This window comes from Zonotrichia albicollis, chromosome 1 (assembly GCF_047830755.1).
Source record: "Zonotrichia albicollis isolate bZonAlb1 chromosome 1, bZonAlb1.hap1, whole genome shotgun sequence".
NCBI lineage: Eukaryota > Metazoa > Chordata > Aves > Passeriformes > Passerellidae > Zonotrichia > Zonotrichia albicollis.
The window spans coordinates 95,252,183-95,266,192 of record NC_133819.1 but is presented as its reverse complement, the minus strand read 5'-3'; the positions used below and the strand labels follow the sequence as shown (position 1 = coordinate 95,266,192).

Here is a 14,010-nt window from a genome sequence, read left to right as displayed (position 1 = left end):
CAAATACTCATGTAATTTGTGAAGTATGTTAGTATTCCAAATCTGCAGACAATCTGTCTGGCATTTGGCGGCTTGAGGTACGGTAGATATGTAGAAAAGAACTGCTCTGTTTTAGAGAATTTAGAATGCCCAAGTTTTTAAGTGTTAAAATAGCAGATCTGTGCACAATGGGTGGCATTAGGTTAGTCTCTTAATTGCAGTCCTTTTTTTGTTCTAGCTAGTCATTTCAGGCACATACACCCTTCTGGGAAAAAAAATCCAGTCTCAGGGACTGCAATTCTCACATTAATAATTGAGTTATGAACTCCTTGTCCCCCCTCTCAAATCTGTATTTTATTAAGTTACACTTGAGAAATACAGGAATTTCACATTTCCACAGCAGAGTTAAGATTTCATTTTTATAATGAGATTTACTTACATAGGCAAACTTAACCTGAAGCAGTACTTCCCTGTGTCCACCAGCAACTCTTACTGGAAGCTCAGCTTTTTGCCAATGAAAGCCCAATAGGAATTTGTATTTCCAGATGTGAATCAGTGTCCTTAATTTTAATCTCTTTTAAAAAATATACAGTTAAAACCTGCAATCCTTAAGGCACCTTCAAAACCTCTAAGCAGCAGAAAAGAAGATACACATTCCTTCAGTGAGTTATATGCTTGAAATCAATTTCAGAAAAATAGCTGCTTTTGTTCTTTTGTTTCTTAATTAAGAAATAATAAGTTTAAAGTAGATGTAATTACAGCTATAAAATGATAAATACTATAAAAATATTTATTAAAACTGATTTAGTGTGTACATGGTAGGACTTACTGGTGTATCAAAGATAGCACCCAGTGGTGCTTATACTGGTCTTGGCTGTGGAAATGTGCAAAGGCAAGATGTTAACTATTTTCAAGGTCCTAGAGTTACCACAGCTGAACTATTTCACTAAAAGAAAAAAAGTATAATTACTAAGTTCAAAGTGGAGGTTCCCAGGAGTTAAGTAGGACACATGGTTGTAAGAAACTGAAATTTATCATTAGTAAGTTTATGTAGCTTTGTAATCTGTTTAAGCAGTCCTGGTATGTTCTCTAACTGGGGGGTTCTTCATGCTTATCTGGTAACATACAAAAAGTGTAATTATACACAGTACTGAGGGCACCAAAACTGGGAAATTGTGACTGAGCATTTCTGTAAAAATGGTGGCTAATTTTTCTTTAAATATTCAATATGAACAGTTTTTAAAATTATTTTCTGAGCAGAACTGTCTAAAACATTATTTCATTGTGTATTTTCAGTGTGTGGTTGCAAAGAGTGAACGACTCTTAATATTTATTGGGGAGTGGGAACCATATACCATCTTTTGCAGAGTTGCTGTAAGACTTTCTGATTTTAAATTAGATAAAAGGTTTAATTTTGACTATTAGTTATTTATTACTGTCCATTTACCCTCTGGGCCTGCTTGTTTCTGTGAAGGTGTATGCATTTTATAGGATTTGGTATAAAACATATCTGGGTTTCTTTTTTCTTTTTCCCTTTGTTTTTTTTTGCTCCAATGATTTTGCATTGCAGCTTTTGAGATCTTTCAAACCACAAGTTGAGGGAAGGTATTTTGAATAATTGCTTCATCTAGATTTCCTTTATTTTACCATTTAAACTGGTAATCATCAGCTAAGTCACAAAACCTTTTCAACAAGGCCGCATTTTCATCGGAGTAGGTGCTGAGGTTGGTAATTGAGGTAAACAATTTTATTGTCAAAACCTCCTAATAACATATATAATAACGTGTGTATTTTATTTTAATGGATACAATTTTTGGTTTAGCTACAGAAAACTGCTGACATTACTTAAATCTCCTTGCCCTTCCTCCTCCTCCCGCTGTTTCCCTGCAGGTGAAAGACCTTTCAAGTGCAGCGAGTGTGGGAAGGCCTTTAACCAGAAGGGGGCTCTGCAGACCCACATGATCAAGCACACGGGGGAGAAGCCCCACGCCTGTGCCTTTTGTCCCGCCGCCTTTTCCCAGAAAGGCAACCTGCAGTCACACATCCAGAGAGTTCACTCTGAGGTAAAGGCCATTATTCATCGAGTCCTGGCTGCTAACATGCAGCTTAACTCGGTTTTGCTATTCCTGTGTGCTCCAACCAGTATGCATTTATTGCTATAGTATAGATTCTGGTTTGCTGTTTTTACCTCTGAGCTTCCCTTAGCTTGTTTGAATAAATTACAGTCAGGAGAAGTAGCAAAACCTTCATTGGCCAGTGTCTTTTCAGTACATGGGCAGATTAATGAATAGTGGGGTTACGTGCACAAAAATGTACCTGTGTCTATCTTGGGAGAACAAGGACTAGAATCAGATGAAAGTAAGCCAAAGTAGCCAAGCAGAAAATGGTGAAAAATTTCAATGCCAAGCAGCGGCTCACTAATTCTGTTTTAGAACATACTTGCTATTTGTCTTTGAAGTATGTTTTGCAGCCTTTTACAGAGTGTTTCTGGTTACAAGTAGAAGAAAATTCCAGAATAAGTTCTTTTAAAAGAATTATTCAGACCTCTTTATGTCTGGATTTTTTCTCTTTTTGGCAGACAATTTTTAAGACTCAGAAGGTACTGCTGTGATAAAGTAATACAATCTTGTTAGCAATATGAGCAATGCAACTTTGTTTAGTAATTTCCTTGCAAACTTTAGTGAGTTGTGGTTGGAAATACCCATAGAAAGAGACTCAGTTTTGGTTTGAAATTATGAAGTGATAGAGGTAGTGCTTTTTGCTTCTTTTATTTCCTGTGTGCACAATATCATCTTTGTTCTCACTCTTTTCCTAACTGAGATTTGCAGTCTTGTTTTCCATTTTTGTGTTACAATGGTAGGTATTACTAAGGATCCTTTTAGCATGTTAGCTTCTTACTTTTAGGATGTGCCTTAGTATATGGATACTAATAATGTGTGATACACTTAATTATGTTAAGTCATATAACTTGGAGTACTGTGTTCAGTTTGGGACACTCAATTCAGGAGGACATTGAGGTCCTGGAGCATGTCCAGAGAAGGGCAATGAAGCTGCTGAGGAGTCTGAAGCACTCTGTGAGGAGTGGCTGAGGGAGCTGGGGATGTTTAGCCTGGAGAAAAGGAGGCTCTGGGGTAACCTTATCACTCTCTACAACTCTCTGGAGGGAGGCTGTGGCCAGGTAGGGGTTGGCCTCTTCTCCCAAGCCACCAGCAACAGGACAAGAGGGGACAGTCTTAAGCTGTGCCAGGGGAGGTTTAGGTTGGACATCAGGAGGAATTCCTTCATGAACAGGTGATTAGACATTAGAATGGGCTGCCCAGGGAAGTGGTGGAGTCACCATCCATGGACATAAATATTTAGGACTGGACTTGGCACTCAGTGCCGTGGTGTGGTTGGCATGGTAGTGTTTGGTCGTAGGTTGGACTTGAGGATCTCAGAGGTGTTTTCCAACCTAGTTGATTCTGTGATTCTCTGGTGTGACTGGTCATCCTCAAGGCTGACAGCTCTCTATGTGTGATAGCTTATACTACATGAAAAAATGAACCAACATTGTTTTAATAATTTAAATTGACATTTTTCAATATTAGTTAACTTTTTACTTTTTTCTCTGTTACTCTGTTTTTCTGTAAGAAGAGAACAAGCTGTGGGATAAAATACATTAAATAAACACTCTTGATCACATCCTATGCTGTGTTTTGCAGTCCTGAGCCTGCATTTGAGTTACTGCTTTGGTTAACTTACTGATTTTTTTTTTCTTTCTTGCTGTTTCTGTGTTTTCTTCAAGTCTGTGTGGAACTCTCTGGATTCTTTGTTTTATTCTGAGACAGTTACAGAATAACATTGTAGCTGATAATGAATTACAGGTTGATTCTCGCTTCCTAAAGCACTCCTAAAGTTTAGTTGTAGCATACTTTATTACTTAATACCTCTTTTTGAAAATCTGGTTGGCAGTTTATTATCACAAAATATGAAATATCAGTAATATATTGCAAGTGTGTTTTCTTCAATAATATACTGCAGTGTGTTTTCTTTTAAATACCTGCACATTGCAAGTATGACACTGGCTGTTATTGATGTTTGATGGACTGAGGAGGGAAGGTGAGGATGGTTGGAATCTGCAAATTTAACTGCTTTAATTACCTTAACCCATTGGTCTGAAAGTCTCAAACAAGTGACTGCTGATCACTTTCTAGTTCTGTGTGTTCAAATTCAGGTCAAACTAGGCATTAAACTTCCCTGCTCTTCCCGATGTTGGTTTTGTCTGCAATTTTTTCATCTCATACTTTCAAACTTCCATTTGTATTATGTGTGGTGTTTCCTCTTCAGGCAAATCTCAATTGTAAAGTTGCATTTCAGTTTTGCTTTTAAGTGTGAAATGGTAGGAGATGGTGAAGAGAAAAAGGCCTGAGACCTCGTTTTCGGGACATGAGTTTTGCTGTCTGCTGCTTCACAATGTTGTCAAGTGGTAATAAGCAGTTGTAGTCATGCACATAGATTATATATGATTGTATGAATCTGAATATATCCAAGAGGTACCAGCCTGACTCCATAACTGCATATTAGTACTTGAAAAAATAAACCATTGTAGCTCTCATAATCCCATAGTTACTTGTTATGTGGAAAAATAATGTAAAAACATGATATTTGGTAGATGTAGGGAAAATTTACTTAATTTTTTTTTTTAAGGTGAAGAATGGCCCTACATACAACTGTACAGAATGTAGCTGTGTCTTCAAAAGCTTGGGTAGTTTAAATACACATATCAGCAAGATGCACATGGGTGGTGCACAGAATTCTGCAAGTGCTTCAACAGATGTATCTCATGTTACAGCGGTAAGCTTTGCTGATCCAAATGAAATGAAAATGTCTTTGAGAGTTTAATTAGGTCTGTATCATAATTCCAGTAATTCTTCAGCTAGACTAGAACTTCTAGACCTATAGCTGTCTTTTGTCTTTTTCAAGTTTTGTGTGATTTTTGGTATTAATTTGCAGAATTAAATATTGGGAAAATGTAAATTGGCCAACCGTATGCAAAAAAGTATTTACAGTTCGACACTTTGGTTGAAAATGTAGCAGTTTAATTCTGCAACTAAGTAAAGTATAATTCTTGTTCTTACAGATTAAGTTAGCCTCCTCTGATAAAATAAAAATTATGGGGAAGTTTTAGAACTATTGAAAAAATGTATTAGTTTCAAATCATTTTCAGAAATTGTTTGTATAATTCTAGTCTATATAACACACATGGTGGATTCTTCTGTGTATATCTGATAACTTTTTTAAAATGTTAGCTTCTTATTAGGCAGATTATAAAGGAAAAAATACAGCTTTATTGGAAGCCGTGAATGGCTTTTTTTTCTTTACCAAGATACAAAAAGAGCTCAAATTCAGAAAACATCTCTGGTTTCATAAGACTACAGTATTTTTTAAACCAGTGCATATTTCATTTATCATAGTACTCTTCTTTTTTTCTTTATTAGAACAATCTTTTCTACTCCTAGTCTCTTCTGCTTTGCTTATCTCCAACTTGTGCTTTAATGTTCAGTGGATGATGAGTAATAGCAGTCTTTGAAAGGGGAAGGTTAACATTTGAAGTCTGAACTTCATTTTGCAGCTGTGTCTTCTTGAAATAACCTGTCTAGTAATGATGTTTGGAAAAGCTTTTTTTTACATTTTCCGAAGTTGTTTTATAGGGCAGATGCTATTTGTTTCTCCATGTTAATTCATAAAAAGAAAGACTAATGTGTCTTACTTGTTTGCAAGTACATATATTCACTATGTCCTTTTTTACATTTCTACATTCTCAAGCCTAATCCTAAAAGCAGGATGAAAAAGAATTCCTTCATTATTACCTCATGTGTTTTTTCCCTGGCCAGCTCTGGTTTTTTTTGTTTTGTTTTTTGTTTACTAAAATATTTTGGATTTACTTAGCATATTGTTATTACAGCGGTGGGCTGTTATCTCTGCTTGCATGAATACTTTGCTGCTTTCATGCAAGAGTGGACTGGCAAAAAATGCCATACAGTAGTATAAGCAAAGAGAGGAGGGAGAAAAACATTCTTTCTAAAATAGATGCCAATAAGTTTAGCAAGGTGGAGCAGAGATAAAAAATGATGTCAATTGCATATTAGAGGAGATTATGCTTTTTATTTGTAATTTTATGTCTGAATCTGCATATATTTAATTATTTCTATTTTTTAAATTGCATTAGAAACTTAGTGCATTATTAGATTAGCACTAGCATTCTTACATTAGAACTTTTGTTCATTCTGCTGAAAACTTGCAGAACTGCTTTAACAGCAAATCTCCAGTATAATAATTCTATTCTGACGTTTGCCATCAGTCTCTGTCATCCCTTGGTACATACCTGGGGATAAGCAAGGATTATGTCCTTATGAAGTACCCATTCCAAAAGCTGAAGTTTCCTGAAGTGCTGTGCTACCAAAGAATGTACTCTTGTGTGATATATGAGAATATTTCTAAATTATAGTGACTGTAAGGCTGTCATTTGCTGCATTTTTATTTATAGCTAAAATGATTTAGTGTACTTCTCTTTCTCTCACACTGATTTTTCTGTGCTGCTTTTCTGCCATGTTTTGTGTCAGCCATGTTTTTCTTCTTTTTGATTAAGATTTAAATTATTTTGATTTCTCTGTAGGACTCTGTCACCCAGCCTTTAACGACATCCCCTACTAATCTTTTGCAACCTGTTGATAACAAATGGAAGAATGTAAGTGTGAAGTTTTGGTCGTATTTTTGTGTCAAGACTATAAATTGGAGAAACTTTACATAATTTTGTAAAATTTCATTTACCTAGTGAAAAAGGGTGTGCTGTGATACTTTGTGATAAGTTGGATCAGCTAATATGTGAAGGGAAGCTCCTTCATGAATGCAGCTGGTTATTTAGAGGTGGAACAGATCTTGAATATTATGTTTGCTTCATTTGCCATTATGTTGCCTCATTTGTTTGCACACTCATGATTTTGCATGTAAGTCTCTTCAATAGCTCTTCAAAATAGAGGTAAATACTTTTCTGTATAAGAAGACCAGAGAGTAAGGATTCTTAAAAATTGTGGATTGGCCTACCCTTCTGCCTTTATTTTCCAGGGATTACCATGGTTTGGTTGGAGAGGGAAGGATCTGTGTTCATACAGGTTGAGTTGATGGGCAGTTTTTGGTAGCAGAGGAACCATGGGGCTCAGGAGGAGCTGTGGAGCTGGGGAAGGATGATGCAGGGTTGACTTTCTAGAACTCCACAGCAAACAGCTGTGGTGTACAGGAAGGTCTGTATGTGCCTGTTCCCCTGGGAATTCTGGCAGGTTTTGTTGCAGCTATACAGCATCTTGTTTGTCAGCTGTAGGTTGCAGCGTGGTATCTTAGGGACAGACCATCTGACTTACCATCTCTTGACTTCAGTTACTGATTATTTTGCGTGGTACTCACAAAACCAAGATCTGGGAAATGTGGCAGTACAGCTTTAAAGTCTCCATAAGCAGCTCATCCATGTCTCAGCCATGTGGTGTGACTCTTGGGGTGTCCCGCATAAGGCCAGGAGTTGGACTTGGTGATGCTGATGAGTCCCTTCCAAAGTATTCTGTGATAATGTGATGAAGAGTGCCAGGTTTTTCCTAGTGAGAGGTCTGAGTTGGGAGCAATGGATCCCACTGCCTTCTCCTCCCAGAAGTGTCTGAAACTGCCAGGCAGCTTTGCAGCCACTCTGCCCCCAGCCTGTATCGCTGCCTGGGGTTTGTGTGACCTAAGCGCAGGACCCAGCACTTGGCCTTGTTGAGCCTCATACAACTGAACTGTTAACACAGTCTCTCCAAATCCAGGCTGATCTGTATTTCATTCTGGCAATTTTTAGGGTTTTTTCAGTTGTCTGTTTATAGTGTTCACTATTCATGAACTGTAATCAATGATACTGGAGGAATCAGAGCCATCAGAATCCTTAAAATATGCTGTGATGTGTTTATTAGTGAAGAGACTCAAGGTGTGTTAGCTGCCTTGTCCATCAGATGAAATACTTAGACATGATTTCATCTCTTCTCTTTTGAAGAAGAGGGAGAAGTCTGTCATCTTAATAGAGGAGTGGAAAAAAAGTTTGAGGGTCATAGCTAGGCAAATTGACACTTGGAAATAAAGTATGAAATTTTAGTGAAGATAATTTACTTTTGGAGCCACATATTGAAGTTGGATGGCAACAGAAAAAGTTAACCACAATAAACTATTTGATTTAAAGAACTGCTCTAATTTTTTAGTTACTGTGACTTGAAGGAGTAATTCACTCAGAGCAAGCACACTGTCTGTGTTACACAGCAGATCAGACAAACCAAGGGTCATCACAAGGTCCACTGTTCCAGTTCAACAACAGCGGAATTACAAAGCAGTAATAAAACACTTCATTCTTTGTGTTGTCTTTAAAATCAGATGTTCAACTAAGACCTAGAAAGAGACCTCTGAAATGTTTTATAATTAACAATTATAAATTATCACAATTATAAACATCTATAAACGTTTCAGACCTCTGAAATGTTTTATAATTAACTCTAGAACGAAGAGTGTCTTAAGAGTAATGGTAACAAACTTCATATATGTGCATGTGTGTACATTATTGTTCAAAAAGGATAACCCTCATGAGACTGTATATAAACTGCTGCATAATATGCAGGACACACTGGTTAAATTCACACAATGCTGTAATTTTCATAACAAAGATGATATTGAGAAGTTCCTTCATTAACAATAACATTAATTTTAATTAAGAATAATTAATTAACAATAGCATCAGTTTTTCTCTTTGTAAAGCCTGGGGGAATTTCACACACTTTTAGTATAGGCACCCTGCTCTACATAAGAACCTCCTTACGTTCTGTTTCCAGAAGAGAAATTGTGTCTATAAAGAGCTGTTACACTCTTCAGCAAACTGCTTTGCTTCCATTGAAGTTGGCTTCCTGGTAATGCCATTCTCACTGCAATATAATGTGTCACCCGTATTGAAATGTTTATAGTGCTTTTGCTAAATTGGAATCTGAAGAGATACGGAGTCTTTTTGTGTCTCACTAGTGAGGTCAAAAAGAACTAATAGTTAAATCAGCAAAGTAACAAGTGATATTCTCAAGAGAAGCAAGATAAGGATTTGGTTTTTATCATCTCATGAGAAGGCATTAAGAATACATCGTGAAATACACAGGGCATAATCCGTGTCAAGCTAATGTTCCTTAATATAATTCTTTGTAGCCATCCTTTCTTTACCACAGTGAGTGTCATTTTAACTGTCTAGTGTAAAGTGTTAGTATAAAGAAAATCTCAGGGAAGTTTTCAGATTAGAAGGAAATAGTACAGATGTGAAGCCTAAGATTATTGTTTGCTAAAAATAATCTGAAAGAAGATAGCCTTTGATAAATGTATGTGGTTGCACATGCACCTTGAAGTGGTTCTTTTTAGGGAACAGAAGCGAATATTAGAAGTAAATAACCAATATGTTCTAGGATACCCAACTATGGGGCTAGCCATTGTATAAATGCATATTTCTATTTTCTACAATAAGAAAAATATTGAAAGCAGTTGTTTCAGTAATTTTATACTTATGCAGTCTATTTGTCATAAGAAGAGAAGTTTATAAATGTAGGCAAACAGGAGTCTTTATTTCTGATTTAATTTAAAATAAATGCCAAGGCTCTTTATCACTTGTTTCCTTCATTTTTTTACTGAGGTAGTCTAAGATACACAGTTTCAAATTAAAGATTGGGGAATTAGTTTTTTAACTTCAAAAATACAAATTTTTTTAGTATTTTGACAGAGTCTGATGTGCATGAAGAGATTGCTCTAGAACTAAGTGGTTTCAAGGGTTCCAAATTGAAGGGGAAAAGTTAGTTGTTTGTTCTGAAAGGTTTTGATACTGCAACACAGATAATTTAGTTAAAAAAAAACTCTAATGGAAGGTTGTTTTTTATGAAGGACCTACTTGAGATAAATGTGAACTTTAGAAAGATAGTCATGTCAGTTTATTTCTTTTGGGAATTACTTTTCATGTGGCTTTTACACATGGAGTTTTGTAGTTGATCCTTCCCTGTGTTTTCTAAATTGGTTGAAGGTTCAGTAGTTAACAGTAAATTTAATTCAAGCTATAAGCTTACAATTTCAAGCTTGGGAAGAACTGAAAAAAAAGGGGATATACAAAAGCAATTCTATAATGGAGCACGCAAACTTTGAATGAGGCTCTGTAAAATCATTTTGTCTTGTATAAGTTGCCATCCATCTAGTGCACCAGACATTGCAGGTAAGGGAGCTGGACAGGTGAGTTCATAACAGATACTTGAAAAATGTACCACTGTATATTTCAGGCCACACATTTTCGGTCTCCACTTCTTCAACAGACAGAAAACCAGGTGTCTCCAGCTGCTGCTCACCAGGGTCAGCAGACTGTCACTGATGTCATTCAGCAGCTCCTTGAGTTATCAGAACCAGGTCCTGTAGAAAACAACCAGCCTCAACAACCTGGTCAACAACTCAACATTGCAGTGGGGATCAGTAGAGATATTTTGCAGGTAAGAGCTCTATGTGAGAACAGCTTTACATGTCAGTGTTTCCTTTCTCATTCTTTCTTATATTTTAATGAAATTCATTCTCAATATTTTCAATTGTAACATTCCTTATGGGTTTCTAAACAATCCAGACAGAATTGTAAAGATTTATTGAATGGCTATGGACTGCACCAAGATATCTTTGTATGGCTTTAAGTGTACCTCGTATGTGGATATTTTTACTGATAACTTAAGCCTTCCTTTTTCGTGTTGGCTGGAAACAGCTTGTGACGTGTCCTTAGGTTATGCAGTGTTTAAAACAAGATATCATTCAAGAGGGGAAAAATATTTTATCTGGTTAAAAAATGAGAATCTATACCTGGCCTTTACCCTGTTGTAATTAATAAGGACTATTTGAGTATTTCCTATTTGAGCAAGAATTTTTTTCCAAAGTTGGCCTGTGTTTTTCCTAAAAAACGTTCTATATTTTGCCCTTGATAATGGCAGAAGGTGATGCAGTGTAACAGAAGAAATGTAGGGTGATTAATTACTTTCTGTGCTTATTCTGCATTCTGTGCCCCAGAAGGGTGCAAACAGGATGGAGCAGGGCAGAGAACAATATTCTTTAGTGTTACTGGTAGCCTGCTAACCTGTCAGGCACATTTTCATCTCTAGACTTTTAAATACTATTTAAATTTGGGTTTGGAAGACCCAAATGTTTTATGCAGCTATGGGCAGGCTCACCCTGTTGTTACGTGTGCTGAGTTCTCTGGTGTCTGGAATGTGATCAAGAATTGGAAAGAGTAACAACGTGATACATAATTATTTTCCTGATAGCTATTAAAAAAAAAAAAGTTGTTGTTTCCTAAAGGGCAGCTCTAAGTGCAGAAAATCCAAGCTAAAATTTCACTGACAATCAGAAATCAATGCTCTGTAGTAGTGTATTTGTAGATTTGAAATATAGCTGAAATTTTCTGGAAAAGAGACACTTATTTAATTTAATTATATTTTCATTGTATCTTCCAAGTACTTGAGTGAGAAAAGTTGGGGATAACTGTGGAGTGTTTCTTCCTTAATCTAGAAGTTTTTTTGTTCTTTTTTTTAGCAAGCATTAGAGAACAGTGGATTGTCATCAATTCCTGTCTCTGCACATTCTACTGACTGCAGCCAGGCTAAGGCTGCTGGGGCCCAGGATCAGAGCCCAGATGTCCCGAGCCTCTCAAATCATCAGGCTGATTCTAATAGCGCTGAACAAGAGAAGGAGCAAGAGAGTACAGATAAACTGGATAAAAAGGAGAAAAAGTTCATTAAGAAAAAATCACCATTTTTGCCTGGTAATACTGCCACTGCTTTCTACTTCTTGTGCGGTAAAGACTGTAATAAATGTGGGTGTGTTTATGGCTTTAAAGGGATTTCACAAAATGTGTTGTGGATTAGTTATGAACAGTATTTGTTCTTATCTAAAATACAGTGCAAGGTATGCTTAATAACAATCATAATTTTTATTATAAAATATATTTTCATGAAAAAGTCATGTCAGGATGGCATGGAGTTACAAGAAAAGGACAAAGTGGAGTTACAAGAAAAGGGCAAAGTATATGAATGTATTATTCTCTCCCATCATCCTTCTCTGACAAGGACTGGGTTTTCATTGTGTGTCCCAGCGTAGAGTTCTTGCAAGGACTGTTCTTCCCCTTTGGAAGTGAGGCCTTACAGAGACATAAGGGCAGGACTGCAGATCATGACCAATCTGTGTAGGGAAGGACATAGGCTGGCATTATGAATAATTCTTCATGTCACCTGTCTCTGGAATTGCAGTACTGATATGATACTGTCGCCATAAATACATGTTGTTATTCTGCCTTTGTACTCTGCTGTGTGTATACAAGCCTGCATTTTGTTTCTGTGTGCTTAAATGCAACTTCACTTTCAAGGTTGCTTGAGCTTTTTGGCTGCCAGAAGTTGTTTGTTCCATGTAAAGCCTTCATATTTTAGCAGCCAGCCTGGTATATACAGTGTTGTAATGCAGCCTTTGATCTCTGTCTGTACTATCTGCATAGGCTGTACAGACAAAGCAACACTGGTGTTGCTTTTTCTTTTGCGAGGAGAAATTGATCTAAAGTAAAAACTTGTCTTCTTCAGTATAGCTGTGATAAAAATTAACATTAAATTTATCCTCTGGTGTATAGTTATTTTGTTGCTTGTGTTTAACAGTAACAACTCTCTCGCTGTGACCGCAAATAAAAATATAAGGTCACTGCTGTAGAGTCGAACACAACAACTTTTGTTTTTGATAAAGCAACATGACTTCAGTGTGTTGACAGGGAAAAAACCACTAGGTTTACTGGTTGAAATGAGCAAACAATTTGGTATTGAACAACAAACTCGATAAAAAGCTTGGATAGGTTTTAGAAGGGTTCCTTTCATTTTTTGTTGGGGAAAAAAATGTCCTGTTGCCTTAAGACAGACTTTAGGGTTCTTGGATCATAAACCAACTTTTATTAAAAAAGTAGCCTTAAATTGTTAATCTATGAGAGAGACTTGTGCAGGTTTTTTTCTTTACAAGTTTACAAACTGTAATTTAAGTCTGAATTTGAAAAAGAGAGGGTCAAGCAAAGTATCTCCTCCAGTTAGGTGTTAAGTACACAAGATAATCTGGTGTGGTTGAGGATTTACAGTCGTTGTTGGATAATTTTGTGTTAGATATGTTATTTATAAGTTAACTGGTATATTGCATTTACAACTGCATTCTACATTTCTAAGTGGTATAGAAATTGTGTTATTTGAATTTCAACAGGACTCTCTTGGGGTTTTTTTTGTCATTACAGCCCATCACCATTTTCATAAAGTAGAATATGTCTGATAGAGAAGTTAATCTTATATGAAGTGTATTGTAATGGCATCTATTTCACAAAGTGTTTTTGTGGCCTGATTGTTTCGTACAGTAGCATCAAAGTAGTGGGAGTTTTCAAGAATTGTTAGAAGGTTTAAAAAGCATTCATTTTGATATTCTTTGTTTCAGGTTCTATACGTGAAGAAAATGGAATCAGGTGGCATGTTTGTCCATATTGCTCTAAAGAATTTAAAAAACCAAGCGATTTAGTGCGCCACATTCGCATTCACACCCACGAGAAGCCATACAAATGTCCCCAGTGCTTCCGCGCCTTTGCCGTGAAGAGCACTCTAACAGCACACATAAAAACACACACTGGCATTAAAGCTTTCAAGTGCCAATTTTGTATGAAAAGCTTTTCCACCTCAGGGAGTTTAAAAGTTCACATTCGCCTGCATACAGGTAAGGCCTTGAGATGGCTTTGTGTATTCTATGACGTGGGTGGGATCTTGAATGAGTAAAGACTGTGAAATGTGTAAGTCGTAGACATGTCTGCCACGTCATTGTTAACATCAGTGAGGGACTGTATCATTTTTGTGTTGTACATGATGAGTGTCATTTTTTGTCATAACTTTCTAGTGTTTCATGGCTTTGAAACTTGGGGCTCTTACAAAAAAC

The 14,010-nt window shown here is 36.5% G+C and overlaps 1 protein-coding gene across 7 annotated transcripts in view; it reads left to right on the top strand.

Moving 5' to 3' along the window:
• Positions 1–14,010, top strand: part of ZNF236 (zinc finger protein 236) — a 75,493-nt gene that overhangs the window by 19,574 nt on the left and 41,909 nt on the right. For 6 of the 7 annotated variants that reach the window (XM_074547608.1, XM_005482894.4, XM_074547592.1 and 3 more), the window contains exons 6-11: positions 1,870–2,042; positions 4,666–4,812; positions 6,635–6,706; positions 10,320–10,523; positions 11,605–11,833; positions 13,522–13,794. In XM_074547608.1, coding sequence (XP_074403709.1) covers positions 1,870–2,042; positions 4,666–4,812; positions 6,635–6,706; positions 10,320–10,523; positions 11,605–11,833; positions 13,522–13,794 — 1,098 coding nt within the window. The remainder of the gene's footprint in view (positions 1–1,869; positions 2,043–4,665; positions 4,813–6,634; positions 6,707–10,319; positions 10,524–11,604; positions 11,834–13,521; positions 13,795–14,010) is intronic. The other variant, XM_014264248.3, reaches the window with a different exon arrangement.